Below are 19,639 nucleotides of genomic sequence, written 5' to 3'. Positions count from 1 at the left end.
TGAAGAATCTCATCTCAAATATATTTTGATTTGAAAACTTTTGGTTACTACATGATTCCAAATGTGTTGTTTCATAGTTTTGATGACTTCACTTATTTTACCCAAAAAATAAAAAATAAAAACCCTTAAATGAGTCCAAACTTTTGACTGATACTGGCCAAAGGGTAGGTAATGGGCTATATACATTCCTGATAATCCCAGTCAGTCTTCAGTGAGAGTGAAGAGCAAGTAGGGCTGAGAATGGCCATGGACCTCACCAAACGATATTATCACAATACTTCGGTGCTGATACGATATGTATTGCGATTCTCAAGATTTTACACTGTGTACAAAACCAATCAAGGACACCTGCTCTTTACATAACATAGGTCAGGTGAAAGCTATGATCCCTCCACTTGTTAAATCCACTTCAATCAGTGTAGATGAAGGGGAGGAGACCAGTTAAAGAATGATTTTTAATCCTTGAGACAATTGAGACATGGATTGTGTATGTGTGCCATTCAGAGTGAATGGGCAGGACAACAGATTTAAGTGCCTTTGAACAGGGTATGGTAGTAGGTGCCAGGCACCAGTTTGAGCGTGTCAAGAACTGCAATGCTGCCGGGTTTTTCACGCTCAACGGTTTTCCTTGTGTATCTAGAATGGTCCATCACACAAAGGACATCAGCCAACTTGACACAACTGTCGGAAGCATTGGAGTCAACATGGGCCAGCATCCCTGTGGAACGCTTTCAACACCTTGTATAGTCCATGCCCTGACGAATTGAGGCAGTTCAACTCAATCTTAGGAAGGTGTTCTTAATGTTTTGTAGACTAGGTGAATATGTATTGTGATTCGATGTTCCAAACATATTGCTCTCTATATGTCTGCTGCAAGAGAGACGAGACCGCATGGAGAAAAATGAGTTTTGATCAGTCAGGGAAATAAAAGCGCCGACGACATGTTTACTCACCATAAAGAAAAAAGCAGATGGATAACAAGCTATAGGATGAAAAATACAGCCACAGCTACAGTTATCTAACACTACTTTGTCTTTTAGAGGTAGGCCTATTGGCCAAGGCAGACTGAGGCCGCCAACAATGTTATCCATTCGAATCATTTTGACTGTTGTGTGATAAAATATGTTTTTGTTTCTTTTGCAGAATGAAACCAGAGTTCTCCGTGTCAAGGTTGTGGCAGGCATTGATCTGGCAAAGAAAGACATTATCGGAGCCAGGTGAGCATGAGCTAGGCTGTGTTTCTGTATGTTTGGCTACCACTGCTGCCCTTTTGAATTCTCTAGAACATTCCAAAGACATTGCGCCAAACCTAGACTAGTAAACCTTGAGCCAAACCTAGATTAGTAAACCTTGAGCCAAATGTTCTCAATGATTACTAAACTGACTTTACTTCCAAGTCACATGACCCAGATCCATAAGTTAAGAGAAAATGAGGTATAGTCATATCCATTTTACCCATGGATTTCTACCAAGGTTTTCTTTTGAGAAATTGGTCGTGAGCTTTGTCCCCCTCCTCCCCCTTTTTGAAAATGTTTTAAATAAAAGCTTAACAATTTAAATGTGCTTTTATGCTGACAAGATTTAAAAGGTTAATTTAAACAGAGGGCCTATTTTCTTTGTGCTTAAATGCAGGCAGGGATCAAAGGAGTTGCTTAAAAGCAGTTCTCCCTGTATAGTCGTGGTAATATAGAAAACCATCCTGTGAAGACACATGGATAGATAACTAACCTGCGTATCTGTTGCTTCATGCTCCATTGTGTAAGATCTGTGTGTTTCTAGTGAATTCCAATGCCCTCCTGACCAATGCAAAAGAAAACAACACAATCACTCATTAGCTTTCTAAAGCGCGCCCTCCATTTTTTTAAAGTTAAACATTTTCTACTCTACTCTATTGTTTGTGTTCCGTGGAGTGTAGCAAGGCCTTCTAGTGAGCTGTGTCCCAAATGGCTCCCTATTCGTGCACCACAATAGTAGTGCACCACAATAGTAGTGCACTTATATAGGGAATAGGGTTCCATCTGGGACGCACAGTTAACTCTGCTCGTTCATTTGTTGGTGGATTACATGCGCTGATATGCAGAAGCATTCACGAAGAGCCAGGGTTCTATAATGGCTGTAGTTGGAGGGGTAGATACGTTTCTATGTTTTTGATCAGTATTAACTAGGCAAGTCGGTTATGAACAAATTCTTATTTACAATGATGGCCTACCGGGGAACAGTGGGTTAACTGCCTTGTTCAGGGGCTCTGGTACAGACCTACATACAGCCCCTCTCCCCAGGCTCTGCTACAGACCTACATACAGCCCCTCTCTCCAGGCTCTGCTACAGACCTACATACAGCCCCTCTCCCCAGGCTCTGCTACAGACCTACATACAGCCCCTCTCCCGAGGCTCTGCTACAGACCTACATACAGCCCCTCTGCCCAGGCTCTGCTACAGACCTACATACAGCCCCTCTCCCCAGGCTCTGCTACAGACCTACATACAGCCCCTCTCCCCAGGCTCTGGTACAGACCTACATACAGCCCCTCTCCCCAGGCTCTGCTACAGACCTACATACAGCCCCTCTGCCCAGGCTCTGCTACAGACCTACATACAGCCCCTCTCCCCAGGCTCTGGTACAGACCTACATACAGCCCCTCTCCCTAGGCTCTGCTACAGACCTACATACAGCCCCTCTGCCCAGGCTCTGGTACAGACCTACATACAGCCCCTCTGCCCAGGCTCTGGTACAGACCTACATACAGCCCCTCTCCCCAGGCTCTGCTACAGACCTACATACAGCCCCTCTGCCCAGGCTCTGCTACAGACCTACATACAGCCCCTCTCCCCAGGCTCTGCTACAGACCTACATACAGCCCCTCTCCCCAGGCTCTGCTACAGACCTACATACAGCCCCTCTGCCCAGGCTCTGCTACAGACCTACATACAGCCCCTCTGCCCAGGCTCTGCTACAGACCTACATACAGCCCCTCTCCCCAGGCTCTGGTACAGACCTACATACAGCCCCTCTCCCCAGGCTCTGGTACAGACCTACATACAGCCCCTCTCCCCAGGCTCTGCTACAGACCTACATACAGCCCCTCTGCCCAGGCTCTGCTACAGACCTACATACAGCCCCTCTGCCCAGGCTCTGCTACAGATCTACATCAAATGAAAATAAAATCGCATTTTATTTGTCACATGCGCCGAATACAACCTTACTGTGAAATGCTTACAAGCCCTTAACCAACAATGCAGTTCAAGAAATAGTAAAGAAAATATTTACTAAATAAACTAAAGGATAAAAATATATCAAATCAAAAAGTAACACAAGAAAATGACATGACAATAACGAGATTATATACAGGGGGTACCAGTACCGAGTAAATGTTGTGGGGGTACAGGTTAGTCGAGGTAATTTGTAAAGTGACTATGCATAGATAATAAACAGCGAGTAGCAGCAGTGTAGAAACGAAAGGGGGGTCAATGTAAATAGTCCCTGTGCCGTTTGATTAGTTGTTCAGCAGTCTTATTGCTTGGTGGGTAGAAGCTGTCAAGTAGTCTTTTGGACCTAGACTTGGCGCTCCGGTACCGCTTGCAGTGTGGTAGCAGAGAGAACAGTCTGACTAGGGTGACTGGAGTCTTTGACCAGGTTTTGGACTTCCTCTGACACCACCGCCTAGTCTATAGGTCCTGGATATCAGGAAGCTTGGCCCCAGTGATGTACTGGGCCGTACCCTCTACCCTCGGTCAGATACATACAGCCTAGGTTACTCCTCTGGTTTGGATCCTTTTGGCCTAACCTATTCTATTTCTCCAATATCTTTATCCCTTCCTCTCAGAATGATTTCTCCCCGTGAAACAGCTGGAAAGGAACGAAGTCCTCACTAGACCAGAGATTACACATTAGTATTACCAGAATGGTTATCTAGTCAAATCAAACTGTATTTGCCACATGCACCGAATACAATAAGTGTGTACTTCACCGTGAAATGCTTACTTACAAGCCCTTAACCAACAGTGCAGTTCAAGAAGAAGAAAATATTTACCAAGTAGACTAAAGTAAAAAGTAACAAAATAAGAAAAACAAATAATGAGGCTATATCAGTGTGCAGGGGTACAGGCTAGTTGAGGTAATCTGTACATGTAGGTGGGGGCGAAGTGACTATGCATAGGTAACAAACAGTGAGTAGCAGCAGTGTACAAGAGGGGGAGTGTCAATGTAAATTGTCCTGTGGTGATTTTTATGAATTGTTCTGCAGTCTAATGGCTTGGGGGTAGAAGCTGTTGAGGAGACTTTTGGTCCTTGACTTGGCGCTCCGGTACCGCTTGCCGTGCGATAGCAGAGAAAAGTCTATAACTTGGATGACTGGAGTCTCTTTTTTTTATGGTCTTTCCTCTGACACCACCTATTCTATAGGTCCTGGATGGCAGTAAGCTTGGCCCCAGTGATGTACTGGGTCATTCGCACTACCCTCTGTAGCGCCATGCCGAGCAGTTGTCATACCCGAACTAGACATCGGGCCGATACCGATGTTGCCATTTTTAACTAATATCATCCGATTCCGATATATTCATGAACTTATATTGTGCATCCCTAGTAAGATAAGTTGTATGCTTCCCCAAACTCACACGCTGCCAATTCAGTCTTCATAAAAAACATGGAGGCAATTATTTTATAGTCAGATTTTCAAGCAAGGTAAGACATGCCTCATAATATGAAGTAAAATATTAAGGGTTCAAGCATGAAGTATATTTTCAGAATGCATACTGCCTCCAGCTCACAGCGTAAAGTGGTGTGGGATAGCATTTTATATCATACCCCCAAGACATGCTAACCTCTCACCATTACAATAACAGGGGAGGTTAGCATTTTACATCATACCCCCAAGACATGCTAACCTCTCACCATTACAATAACAGGGGAGGTTAGTGTTTTATATCATACCCCCAAGACATGCTAACCTCTCACCATTACAATAACAGGGTAGGTTAGCATTTTATATCATACCCCCAAGACATGCTAACCTCTCACCATTACAATAACAGGGTAGGTTAGCATTTTATATCATACCCCCAAGACATGCTAACCTCTCACCATTACAATAACAGGGGAGGTTAGCATTTTACATCATACCCCCAAGACATGCTAACCTCTCACCATTACAATAACAGGGGAGGTTAGCATTTTATATTATACCCCCAAGACATGCTAACCTCTCACCATTACAATAACAGGGTAGGTTAGTGTTTTATATCATACCCCCAAGACATGCTAACCTCTCACCATTACAATAACAGGGTAGGTTAGTGTTTTATATCATACCCCCAAGACATGCTAACCTCTCACCATTACAATAACAGGGTAGGTTAGCGTTTTATACCATACCCCCAAGACATGCTAACCTCTCACCATTACAATAACAGGGTAGGTTAGCATTTTATATCATACCCCCAAGACATGCTAACCTCTCACCATTACAATAACAGGGTAGGTTAGCATTTTATATCATACCCCCAAGACATGCTAACCTCTCACCATTACAATAACAGGGTAGGTTAGTGTTTTATATCATACCCCCAAGACATGCTAACCTCTCACCATTACAATAACAGGGTAGGTTAGCATTTTATATCATACCCCCAAGACATGCTAACCTCTCACCATTACAATAACAGGGTAGGTTAGCGTTTTATATCATACCCCCAAGACATGCTAACCTCTCACCATTACAATAACAGGGTAGGTTAGCATTTTACATCATACCCCCAAGACCTGCTAGCCTCTCACCATTACAATAACAGGGTAGGTTAGCATTTTACATCATACCCCCAAGACCTGCTAACCTCTCACCATTACAATAACAGGGTAGGTTAGCATTTTACATCATACCCCCAAGACCTGCTAACCTCTCACCATTACAATAACAGGGTAGGTTAGCATTTTATATCATACCCCCAAGACATGCTAACCTCTCACCATTACAATAACAGGGTAGGTTAGTGTTTTATATCATACCCCCAAGACATGCTAACCTCTCACCATTACAATAACAGGGTAGGTTAGTGTTTTATATCATACCCCCAAGACATGCTAACCTCTCACCATTACAATAACAGGGTAGGTTAGTGTTTTATATCATACCCCCAAGACATGCTAACCTCTCACCATTACAATAACAGGGTAGGTTAGTGTTTTATATCATACCCCCAAGACATGCTAACCTCTCACCATTACAATAACAGGGTAGGTTAGTGTTTTATATCATACCCCCAAGACATGCTAACCTCTCACCATTACAATAACAGGGTAGGTTAGTGTTTTATATCATACCCCCAAGACATGCTAACCTCTCACCATTACAATAACAGGGTAGGTTAGCGTTTTATATCATACCCCCAAGACATGCTAACCTCTCACCATTACAATAACCGGGTAGGTTAGCATTTTACATCATACCCCTAAGACATGCTAACCTCTCACCATTACAATAACAGGTAGGTTAGCATTTTACATCATACCCCCAAGACCTGCTAACCTCTCACCATTACAATAACAGGGTAGGTTAGCATTTTACATCATACCCCCAAGACATGCTAACCTCTCACCATTACAATAACAGGGTAGGTTAGCATTTTACATCATACCCCCAAGACATGCTAACCTCTCACCATTACAATAACAGGGTAGGTTAGCATTTTACATCATACCCCCAAGACCTGCTAACCTCTCACCATTACAATAACAGGGTAGGTTAGCATTTTACATCATACCCCCAAGACATGCTAACCTCTCACCATTACAATAACAGGGTAGGTTAGCATTTTACATCATACCCCCAAGACCTGCTAACCTCTCACCATTACAATAACAGGATAGGTTAGCATTTTACATCATACCCCCAAGACCTGCTAACCTCTCACCATTACAATAACAGGGTAGGTTAGCATTTTATATCATACCCCCAAGACCTGCTAACCTCTCACCATTACAATAACAGGGTAGGTTAGCATTTTACATCATACCCCCAAGACCTGCTAACCTCTCACCATTACAATAACAGGGTAGGTTAGCATTTTACATCATACCCCCAAGAAATGCTAACCTCTCACCATTACACTAACAGGGTAGGTTAGCATTTTACATCATACCCCCAAGACCTGCTAACCTCTCACCATTACAATAACAGGGTAGGTTAGCATTTTATATCATACCCCCAAGACCTGCTAACCTCTCACCATTACAATAACAGGGTAGGTTAGCATTTTACATCATACCCCCAAGACCTGCTAACCTCTCACCATTACAATAACAGGGTAGGTTAGCATTTTACATCATACCCCCAAGACCTGCTAACCTCTCACCATTACAATAACAGGGTAGGTTAGCATTTTACATCATACCCCCAAGACCTGCTAACCTCTCACCATTACAATAACAGGGTAGGTTAGCATTTTACATCATACCCCCAAGACCTGCTAACCTCTCACCATTACAATAACAGGGTAGGTTAGCATTTGACATCATACCCCCAAGACCTGCTAACCTCTCACCATTACAATAACAGGGTAGGTTAGCATTTGACATCATACCCCCAAGACCTGCTAACCTCTCACCATTACAATAACAGGGTAGGTTAGCATTTTACATCATACCCCCAAGACCTGCTAACCTCTCACCATTACAATAACAGGGTAGGTTAGTGTTTTATATCATACCCCCAAGACATGCTAACCTCTCACCATTACAATAACAGGGTAGGTTAGTGTTTTATATCATACCCCCAAGACATGCTAACCTCTCACCATTACAATAACAGGGTAGGTTAGCATTTTATATCATACCCCCAAGACATGCTAACCTCTCACCATTACAATAACAGGGTAGGTTAGCGTTTTATATCATACCCCCAAGACATGCTAACCTCTCACCATTACAATAACAGGGTAGGTTAGCATTTTACATCATACCCCCAAGACCTGCTAGCCTCTCACCATTACAATAACAGGGTAGGTTAGCATTTTACATCATACCCCCAAGACCTGCTAACCTCTCACCATTACAATAACAGGGTAGGTTAGCATTTTACATCATACCCCCAAGACCTGCTAACCTCTCACCATTACAATAACAGGGTAGGTTAGCATTTTATATCATACCCCCAAGACATGCTAACCTCTCACCATTACAATAACAGGGTAGGTTAGTGTTTTATATCATACCCCCAAGACATGCTAACCTCTCACCATTACAATAACAGGGTAGGTTAGTGTTTTATATCATACCCCCAAGACATGCTAACCTCTCACCATTACAATAACAGGGTAGGTTAGTGTTTTATATCATACCCCCAAGACATGCTAACCTCTCACCATTACAATAACAGGGTAGGTTAGTGTTTTATATCATACCCCCAAGACATGCTAACCTCTCACCATTACAATAACAGGGTAGGTTAGTGTTTTATATCATACCCCCAAGACATGCTAACCTCTCACCATTACAATAACAGGGTAGGTTAGTGTTTTATATCATACCCCCAAGACATGCTAACCTCTCACCATTACAATAACCGGGTAGGTTAGCATTTTACATCATACCCCTAAGACATGCTAACCTCTCACCATTACAATAACAGGGGAGGTTAGCATTTTACATCATACCCCCAAGACCTGCTAACCTCTCACCATTACAATAACAGGGTAGGTTAGCATTTTACATCATACCCCCAAGACATGCTAACCTCTCACCATTACAATAACAGGGTAGGTTAGCATTTTACATCATACCCCCAAGACATGCTAACCTCTCACCATTACAATAACAGGGTAGGTTAGCATTTTACATCATACCCCCAAGACCTGCTAACCTCTCACCATTACAATAACAGGGTAGGTTAGCATTTTACATCATACCCCCAAGACATGCTAACCTCTCACCATTACAATAACAGGGTAGGTTAGCATTTTACATCATACCCCCAAGACCTGCTAACCTCTCACCATTACAATAACAGGATAGGTTAGCATTTTACATCATACCCCCAAGACCTGCTAACCTCTCACCATTACAATAACAGGGTAGGTTAGCATTTTATATCATACCCCCAAGACCTGCTAACCTCTCACCATTACAATAACAGGGTAGGTTAGCATTTTACATCATACCCCCAAGACCTGCTAACCTCTCACCATTACAATAACAGGGTAGGTTAGCATTTTACATCATACCCCCAAGAAATGCTAACCTCTCACCATTACACTAACAGGGTAGGTTAGCATTTTACATCATACCCCCAAGACCTGCTAACCTCTCACCATTACAATAACAGGGTAGGTTAGCATTTTATATCATACCCCCAAGACCTGCTAACCTCTCACCATTACAATAACAGGGTAGGTTAGCATTTTACATCATACCCCCAAGACCTGCTAACCTCTCACCATTACAATAACAGGGTAGGTTAGCATTTTACATCATACCCCCAAGACCTGCTAACCTCTCACCATTACAATAACAGGGTAGGTTAGCATTTTACATCATACCCCCAAGACCTGCTAACCTCTCACCATTACAATAACAGGGTAGGTTAGCATTTTACATCATACCCCCAAGACCTGCTAACCTCTCACCATTACAATAACAGGGTAGGTTAGCATTTGACATCATACCCCCAAGACCTGCTAACCTCTCACCATTACAATAACAGGGTAGGTTAGCATTTGACATCATACCCCCAAGACCTGCTAACCTCTCACCATTACAATAACAGGGTAGGTTAGCATTTTACATCATACCCCCAAGACCTGCTAACCTCTCACCATTACAATAACAGGGTAGGTTAGCATTTTACATCATACCCCCAAGACATGCTAACCTCTCACCATTACAATAACAGGGTAGGTTAGCATTTTACATCATACCCCCAAGACATGCTAACCTCTCACCATTACAATAACAGGGTAGGTTAGCATTTTACATCATACCCCCAAGACCTGCTAACCTCTCACCATTACAATAACAGGGTAGGTTAGCATTTTATATCATACCCCCAAGACCTGCTAACCTCTCACCATTACAATAACAGGGTAGGTTAGCATTTTACATCATACCCCCAAGACATGCTAACCTCTCACCATTACAATAACAGGGTAGGTTAGCATTTTATATCATACCCCCAAGACCTGCTAACCTCTCACCATTACAATAACAGGGTAGGTTAGCATTTTATATCATACCCCCAAGACCTGCTAACCTCTCACCATTACAATAACAGGGTAGGTTAGCATTTTACATCATACCCCCAAGACATGCTAACCTCTCACCATTACAATAACAGGGTAGGTTAGCATTTTACATCATACCCCCAAGACCTGCTAACCTCTCACCATTACAATAACAGGGTAGGTTAGCATTTTACATCATACCCCCAAGACATGCTAACCTCTCACCATTACAATAACAGGGTAGGTTAGCATTTTATATCATACCCCCAAGACCTGCTAACCTCTCACCATTACAATAACAGGGTAGGTTAGCATTTTATATCATACCCCCAAGACCTGCTAACCTCTCACCATTACAATAACAGGGTAGGTTAGCATTTTACATCATACCCCCAAGACATGCTAACCTCTCACCATTACAATAACAGGGTAGGTTAGCATTTTACATCATACCCCCAAGACATGCTAACCTCTCACCATTACAATAACAGGGTAGGTTAGCATTTTACATCATACCCCCAAGACATGCTAACCTCTCACCATTACAATAACAGGGTAGGTTAGTGTTTTATATCATACCCCCAAGACATGCTAACCTCTCACCATTACAATAACAGGGTAGGTTAGTGTTTTATATCATACCCCCAAGACATGCTAACCTCTCACCATTACAATAACAGGGTAGGTTAGTGTTTTATATCATACCCCCAAGACATGCTAACCTCTCACCATTACAATAACCGGGTAGGTTAGCATTTTACATCATACCCCCAAGACATGCTAACCTCTCACCATTACAATAACAGGTAGGTTAGCATTTTACATCATACCCCCAAGACCTGCTAACCTCTCACCATTACAATAACAGGGTAGGTTAGCATTTTACATCATACCCCCAAGACATGCTAACCTCTCACCATTACAATAACAGGGTAGGTTAGCATTTTACATCATACCCCCAAGACATGCTAACCTCTCACCATTACAATAACAGGGTAGGTTAGCATTTTACATCATACCCCCAAGACCTGCTAACCTCTCACCATTACAATAACAGGGTAGGTTAGCATTTTACATCATACCCCCAAGACATGCTAACCTCTCACCATTACAATAACAGGGTAGGTTAGCATTTTACATCATACCCCCAAGACCTGCTAACCTCTCACCATTACAATAACAGGGTAGGTTAGCATTTTACATCATACCCCCAAGACCTGCTAACCTCTCACCATTACAATAACAGGGTAGGTTAGCATTTTATATCATACCCCCAAGACCTGCTAACCTCTCACCATTACAATAACAGGGTAGGTTAGCATTTTACATCATACCCCCAAGACCTGCTAACCTCTCACCATTACAATAACAGGGTAGGTTAGCATTTTACATCATACCCCCAAGAAATGCTAACCTCTCACCATTACACTAACAGGGTAGGTTAGCATTTTACATCATACCCCCAAGACCTGCTAACCTCTCACCATTACAATAACAGGGTAGGTTAGCATTTTACATCATACCCCCAAGAAATGCTAACCTCTCACCATTACACTAACAGGGTAGGTTAGCATTTTACATCATACCCCCAAGACCTGCTAACCTCTCACCATTACAATAACAGGGTAGGTTAGCATTTTATATCATACCCCCAAGACCTGCTAACCTCTCACCATTACAATAACAGGGTAGGTTAGCATTTTACATCATACCCCCAAGACCTGCTAACCTCTCACCATTACAATAACAGGGTAGGTTAGCATTTTACATCATACCCCCAAGACCTGCTAACCTCTCACCATTACAATAACAGGGTAGGTTAGCATTTTACATCATACCCCCAAGACCTGCTAACCTCTCACCATTACAATAACAGGGTAGGTTAGCATTTTACATCATACCCCCAAGACCTGCTAACCTCTCACCATTACAATAACAGGGTAGGTTAGCATTTTACATCATACCCCCAAGACCTGCTAACCTCTCACCATTACAATAACAGGGTAGGTTGGCATTTTATATCATACCCCCAAGACCTGCTATCCTCTCACCATTACAATAACAGGGTAGGTTAGCATTTTACATCATACCCCCAAGACCTGCTAACCTCTCACCATTACAATAACAGGGTAGGTTAGCATTTTACATCATACCCCCAAGACCTGCTAACCTCTCACCATTACAATAACAGGGTAGGTTAGCATTTTACATCATACCCCCAAGACCTGCTAACCTCTCACCATTACAATAACAGGGTAGGTTAGCATTTTACATCATACCCCCAAGACATGCTAACCTCTCACCATTACAATAACAGGGTAGGTTAGCATTTTACATCATACCCCCAAGACATGCTAACCTCTCACCATTACAATAACAGGGTAGGTTAGCATTTTACATCATACCCCCAAGACCTGCTAACCTCTCACCATTACAATAACAGGGTAGGTTAGCATTTTATATCATACCCCCAAGACCTGCTAACCTCTCACCATTACAATAACAGGGTAGGTTAGCATTTTACATCATACCCCCAAGACATGCTAACCTCTCACCATTACAATAACAGGGTAGGTTAGCATTTTACATCATACCCCCAAGACCTGCTAACCTCTCACCATTACAATAACAGGGTAGGTTAGCATTTTACATCATACCCCCAAGACATGCTAACCTCTCACCATTACAATAACAGGGTAGGTTAGCATTTTACATCATACCCCCAAGACCTGCTAACCTCTCACCATTACAATAACAGGGTAGGTTAGCATTTTACATCATACCCCCAAGACATGCTAACCTCTCACCATTACAATAACAGGGTAGGTTAGCATTTTACATCATACCCCCAAGACATGCTAACCTCTCACCATTACCATAACAGGGTAGGTTAGCATTTTACATCATACCCCCAAGACATGCTAACCTCTCACCATTACAATAACAGGGTAGGTTAGCATTTTACATCATACCCCCAAGACATGCTAACCTCTCACCATTACAATAACAGGGTAGGTTAGCATTTTATATCATACCCCCAAGACCTGCTAACCTTTCACCATTACCATAACAGGGTAGGTTAGCATTTTACATCATACCCCCAAGACCTGCTAACCTCTCACCATTACAATAACAGGGTAGGTTAGCATTTTACATCATACCCCCAAGACCTGCTAACCTCTCACCATTACAATAACAGGGTAGGTTAGCATTTTACATCATACCCCCAACACATGCTAACCTCTCACCATTACAATAACAGGGTAGGTTAGCATTTTACATCATACCCCCAAGACATGCTAACCTCTCACCATTACAATAACAGGGTAGGTTAGCATTTTACATCATACCCCCAAGACATGCTAACCTCTCACCATTACAATAACAGGGTAGGTTAGCATTTTATATCATACCCCCAAGACATGCTAGCCGGTATTGTTTTTTTTCTCCCAGTCAATTTAGACTATTTTATTTATTGTCTTTTAATTTTTTGGTGGCCAAAAGCCGGCAATTACCGGGTAACGGAAACCCTGCTCTATAGTCTCATTGTTCTGTCATTACAAGTAACAAAATATGAACCAAATGTGTTATAAAGACTCATGTAAATACTGTTCAGACAGTGTACCAGGCCACACAGGCTCAAACCCACTATATTGCCTGTCCTTACTACTCCTGACTCAGCTAAATCACTGTGACATCAGGAGCCTGCCTGGTCATTTATTCCTGTACTGCCAGCTTCAATCACTCAACAAAACAGGCAGTCAGTTTCACAAACCTGAAATTCTAACTTGGTAACAGATACCACAGTGGCAGCGAAACTGCTTACATGTGTACATTCATGACATTGGACTACACCCAGCTGAATTAGCCTCTGTTTTATTGACAAACACTGAGGCTTAAAATAGAAGTGTGTGTGTGCGTGCATTTTGTGCTTTAAAAAGAATATATAGATATATCTATATCAGGCTTGTTTTATTATAGTTGCTAAAAACTGAGCAGAAATCTCTGTGGTTTGGTTTTTAGAGAGATCCTCTGTAGCTAGGCTATTACCCTGCTTCCTCAGAAGAGCTTGCCTGGTGCCCCAGACAGTCTCCTCCTCTGCCTCGAGGGGAGGAAGACTCTCAAGGGAGAGCAAGAACAACAAGATCATGGCTGCTCTCCAGCCCTCAATTACTAATTAAAGTCTCCCTGCTGCTGAGTCTAATTGTGTGTTTATGTCAAGTCTGATCCTTCTTGACTAAACAATGGAAATACTGTGTTGCAGACTGAGAGGCTCCTTGGCCCCTGTGTCTGTACTGTATCGCTGCTACAGACGGGGGTCTCATTGGCCACTGCTCTGTCTCTCTCTCTCTCTTACACACACACACACACACACACACACACACCCTCTATGATTAATTCTTGTAGAAGCACAGTCGGCATGTCACTCGGTTCAAAAACCTAGGAGTTACTGTAACGCCTCAAGGCCTCGCATTCAGGCCCAGGCGTCACCCCTGGCCACAGGCCCAGGCGTCGCCACAGGCCCAGGCGTCACCCCTGGCCACAGGCCAAGGCGTCACCCCTGGCCACAGGCCCAGGCGTCACCCCTGCAGCACACTGTCTTGAGACAGTAGCCCTTTGCTGTCATTACCTTGAGCATGAAGGTCTCATCATCATCATGTCTTAATAATAGTCTCTTCTTTTCCCTTCTCTCTCTGCAGTGATCCCTATGTCAAACTGTCGCTCTACGTTGCGGAGGAGAACAGAGAGCTTGCCTTAGTCCAGACTAAAACCATTAAAAAGGTAACCCCTGGGGACAATAATGTTTGATTTTTATCAATTGATCAGGAAGTCTTTGTCTGTAGTTTGTTATCTAATCCTCTGGTGTTTCCTTCTTGTATCCTGTGGTTTTTAAACAACAACAATCCAAGTTATTTTTTTGATTGTTGATGAATCTGAGCCGAGAAAGTGTTTCCTGTTTGCTGTTTACACTACTGGGCAAATGTGAATTGTATTGTGTAGAACCCAGTTAGAGGGAGGATGAGGACCAGCTAGAGACGGCCCCAGAACACTACTGTAGTCTGACGTGAACACCTTTCCCCAATATTAATAAGGCTATGTGGGTGAACTCCCTTACCACCAGAGGGAGCTGTTTCATACAGTTCAGTATATCAAGGTAATAATACACACAATCTGAGGGACCTCTTGAGGGTATTTTGGAAACCCTGTTTCAGGATTCTTAGTATTGTCGTGTTCTAGGCCTGGCCTAACCTAACTAACAGGATTGTGGAAGAAATTAGCTAAAAATAGCATAGAGGTGTTCGCACTGGAGTTTGCTTCATAGAATGTAGCCCAGTTTAATTTGATGAATGAGAAACCTGACATCACAAGAAGGACAATTCCTTCCATCTTCCTTCCTGTCAGAATTAAAAACAATACGGATGCCACATTATTATTCCCAACCACCATCCTCTCCCTCTCTGGGTAAATCTCCTGTGATGATGGCCAGAGAGACTCAGTTTATCCCCTTCCTTCCTGCAGCCAGCCTTCCTAGCCCTCCCATGAAGTCAGCCGTATGCTGTCCATGGCCCTGGCAGGGATATAAATAGCTGACAATGTGCTGCTATGTGGAGCAGAAGACCCTTTTATTTCAGTCACTCTGGGTTTATGAAGGTGTGCTGCTGCCGCAGTCAAAGCACTGTGCAACCTGTGCCTCGTGACAATATAAGGCTAATTCTGGGCCGGTATTCATAACACGTCTCTGAGAAGGATTGCTGATCTAGGATCAGGTCCACCTTGTCCGTTATGATGTTAAAGCCCAAACTTATACTAGATCAGACAATGTATGGATGGACCCAGGATTGATTGTAAACTCTCCTAAGAAACAGGTCAAAGATTGACAGCGATGGATGTATCACATTTATCAGTGCCGTTCTGCTAATATCAGATACCACATAGAGGGTTTCTCTTTGCTCAAGCAGCAAGGTGACCCAGGACTGGATCCATCTCTTAACATATTTTGCAGTGGTTCTCCTGTTTGGCACGGAACCTTATCCGAATAGATTTGTATGATGTGTCTTCTCAGTCTAAGAGGAGGTAGAGAGACACTTCCACCATGGTGGGAGATATCACCTGATGTCACAAAGAAGTTATTTTAACAGAGATGATACTTTATCAAGGATGTAGCTTAATCAGACTACCTTGTAAAATTTACATTGTGGTGTTCCTAAACTTCATTGACATTCTGGTGGGTCTCTTATTTTAATAACCGGAGGTTATTAAGTGAGTCTTCTCACTTAGTTTACAGACTGATTTTAAAGAAAGTGTAGGCTATTTGTTTCACAGCATGCAGGAAACGCACCAACTGATCAGCCTCACTGAACTTGTTTATCTATTCTTTTCTTTCAGACTCTAAATCCCAAATGGAACGAGGAGTTCTATTTCAGAGTGAGTTTCTTGCAAAAGTATTCAAACCCCTTGGATTTCTTCACATTTTGTTTTACTAAGTTGGATTAAAATGTATTTAATTGTAATTTGTTAACATTCTACACTAAATACTCAAACATAATTAAAAAAAATATATAACAAAAAAAAAAAATATATATATATATATATATATCAAATGTCATAAATATAGTCGTTACATAAATATTTAGCTCCCTGAGTCCATACATGTTAACAACACCTTGAAGAAGATCTTGAAGAACTGTCAAAAGAATATTGGGCACAATCCCAGTGTGCAAAGCTCTTCGAGACTTACTCAGAAACACTCACAGCTGTAATCGCTGCCAAAAGTACATCTACAAAGTATAGACTCAGGGCTGTGATTTACCTCTGTAAATGATATTTCTCTATTTAATTTTCAATAAATTTGAAAACATTTCTAAGAAGATGTTTTCATTTGTTCATTGTGGGGTATTTTGTGTAGATGGGTGAGCTGTCATTATTTTATGTTTAATTCTATTTTCTAATCAGGTTGTAACACAAAATATGGAATAAGTATCTAGTATCTAGTATCACGTAGTGTTAGCGATTACATTCAGGGCTAGTGTTAGCGATTACATTCAGCTGCAGCCTAGTGTGAGCGATTACATTCACGGCTAGTGTTAGCGATTACATTCACGGCTAGTGTTAGCGATTACATTCACGGCTAGTGCTAGCGATTACATTCACGGCTAGTGTGAGCGATTACATTCACGGCTAGTGTGAGCGATTACATTCACGGCTAGTGTGAGCGATTACATTCACGGCTAGTGTTAGCGATTACATTCACGGCTAGTGCTAGCGATTACATTCACGGCTAGTGTTAGCGATTACATTCACGGCTAGTGTTAGCGATTACATTCACGGCTAGTGTGAGCGATTACATTCAGGGCTAGTGTGAGCGATTACATTCAGGGCTAGTGTGAGCGATTACATTCAGGGCTAGTGTGAGCGATTACATTCAGGGCTAGTGTGAGCGATTACATTCAGGGCTAGTGTGAGCGATTACATTCAGGGCTAGTGTGAGCGATTACATTCAGGGCTAGTGTGAGCGATTTACATTCAGCTGCAGCCTAGTGTGAGCGATTTACATTCAGCGTAAGTGTTAGCAATTACTTGCGGCGCTAATGTTAGCCAGTTAGCTATTAGAGATGGAGACTGACACTCCACAGAGCATGCTGAGGTTTGGCAGCCGGAAGCTATTGTGACACACGGGTTAAAAACCAGAGTTAAGATATCAGACCTCGATTTCAGTTTACCTCTAAGGCCGTGTCTAGCCTTGACAGTTCATGCAGCTTTTGCAGTTCTGATCATGGAGTTCTGATCATGGAGTTCTGATCATGGAGTTCTGATCATGGAGTTCTGATCATGGAGTTCTGATCATGGAGTTCTGTACGCGTAATGCTTCTACACCTACATTTAAATGTCTACCGTATCCACAATGTGTCCGGATTCTCTTTTCCTGCACTATAGTCAATTGCCAGTATGGATTCTAAAAAACGGTGGAACAGGTTAAATCTGATAACACAACAACCACTTGATGATGGTATGAGCCAACTACTGTAGCTAGCTAGCCAGCTAACCTCTGTAACTAGGAAACTACTGTAGCTATCTAGCCAGCCAACCTCTGTCACTAGCCAGCAAAGTTAAAAGGATTGCCAACAGGTTAGCATAACTTTAACCAAACAATTTTTTTCTTACAAATATGTTAGCTGGCTAGCATTTATGAATCCAGCAAAATCATTCCTCACACCCCAGAAAAATATCCCCCCCCCCCCCCCCTAAAAAAAATAAAGGTGCCTCTCGCTCCCAAAACACACACATCTGGAGACTTGTGGGTGAAAGGCTGCTGACGTCACCCACTGTATTCCCTTTCGGTAGCCTGGTTGTGTCCAGACTGAGGAGAAATCCGCACACAAAGCGTCCCTGACCACCACCTGCAGTGATCAGTCAGATCTGATCACAATCTGACCTCAATGTGACTTCAGTGCATCTAGACATGTCTTTTCAATGCGATATTTGTATTCTGATAGAAGTATTTAATTTTTAATTTTTATATATATATACTTTTTCTCCCCAGTTTTGTGGTATCCAATTGGTTGTTAGTCTTGTCCCATCCCTGCAACTCCGTACGGACTCAGGAGAGGCGATGGTCGAGATCCATGCTTCCTCCGAAACACGACCCCTGCCAAGTGGCTCTGCTTCTTAACACAATGCTCGCTTAACCCGGAAGCCAGCCGCACCAATGTGTCGGAGGAAACACTGTACAATTGGCGATCGTGTCAGCTTGCATTGCTCCCGGCCTGCCATCGGCGCCGCTAGAGCGAGGTGGAACAAGGACAATCCGGCCGACCAAACCCTCCCTTAACCTGGACGACGCTGGGCCAATTGTGTGCCGCCTCATGGGTGTCCTGGTCGCGGCTGGCTGCAACACAGCCCGGGATCGAACCCGGATCTGTAGTGACGCCGTCAGCCAGCACTGTGATACATTGCCTTAGACTGCTGCACCACTCGGGAGGCCCCTGATAGCGGAAGTTGCATTTAAGTGTCAAGTGTAGACACAGCTTTCTCTATGTATTGTCCTTTTTTTAACGACCCCTTTTTCTACCTGCTAGATATGCTAATTCATTGTGTGTGTGTGTGTGTGTGTGTGTGTGTGTGTGTGTGTGTGTGTAAAGTTTTAATGCAATACTTTTTGTGTATGCAGCAAGCAGCTATTTTCTAGACTGTGTACATTTATTACAGGACTTCACTAAAAGTGTCCCTTCTGTCATCACAGGTTTGTCCTCTGAACCACAGACTACTCTTTGAGGTGTTTGATGAAAACAGATTGGTAAGATTCAATTTTTGTGAAATTATATTCTGAATGATGATTATATTTCAAGAGTTCAATGATTTCATTGAAAATTATCTTAAAATTTGAAATGTACTTTTGATCCAAATAATATCCTCTTTCTAAGTAACAGAA

The 19,639-nt window shown here is 42.7% G+C and overlaps 1 protein-coding gene across 4 annotated transcripts in view; it reads left to right on the top strand.

Moving 5' to 3' along the window:
• Positions 1-19,639, top strand: part of nedd4l (NEDD4 like E3 ubiquitin protein ligase) — a 105,769-nt gene that overhangs the window by 8,630 nt on the left and 77,500 nt on the right. For all 4 annotated transcript variants that reach the window (XM_031826143.1, XM_031826142.1, XM_031826141.1 and 1 more), the window contains exons 2-5: positions 1,144-1,217; positions 14,910-14,991; positions 16,597-16,635; positions 19,451-19,504. In XM_031826143.1, the coding sequence (XP_031682003.1) occupies positions 1,144-1,217; positions 14,910-14,991; positions 16,597-16,635; positions 19,451-19,504 (249 nt within the window). The remainder of the gene's footprint in view (positions 1-1,143; positions 1,218-14,909; positions 14,992-16,596; positions 16,636-19,450; positions 19,505-19,639) is intronic.

The sequence above is a fragment of the Oncorhynchus kisutch genome, linkage group LG6 (genome assembly GCF_002021735.2).
Source record: "Oncorhynchus kisutch isolate 150728-3 linkage group LG6, Okis_V2, whole genome shotgun sequence".
Taxonomy (NCBI): Eukaryota; Metazoa; Chordata; class Actinopteri; order Salmoniformes; family Salmonidae; genus Oncorhynchus; species Oncorhynchus kisutch.
The sequence above is the reverse complement of the archived record's forward strand: the minus strand, read 5'-3'. Positions and strand labels throughout refer to the sequence as shown.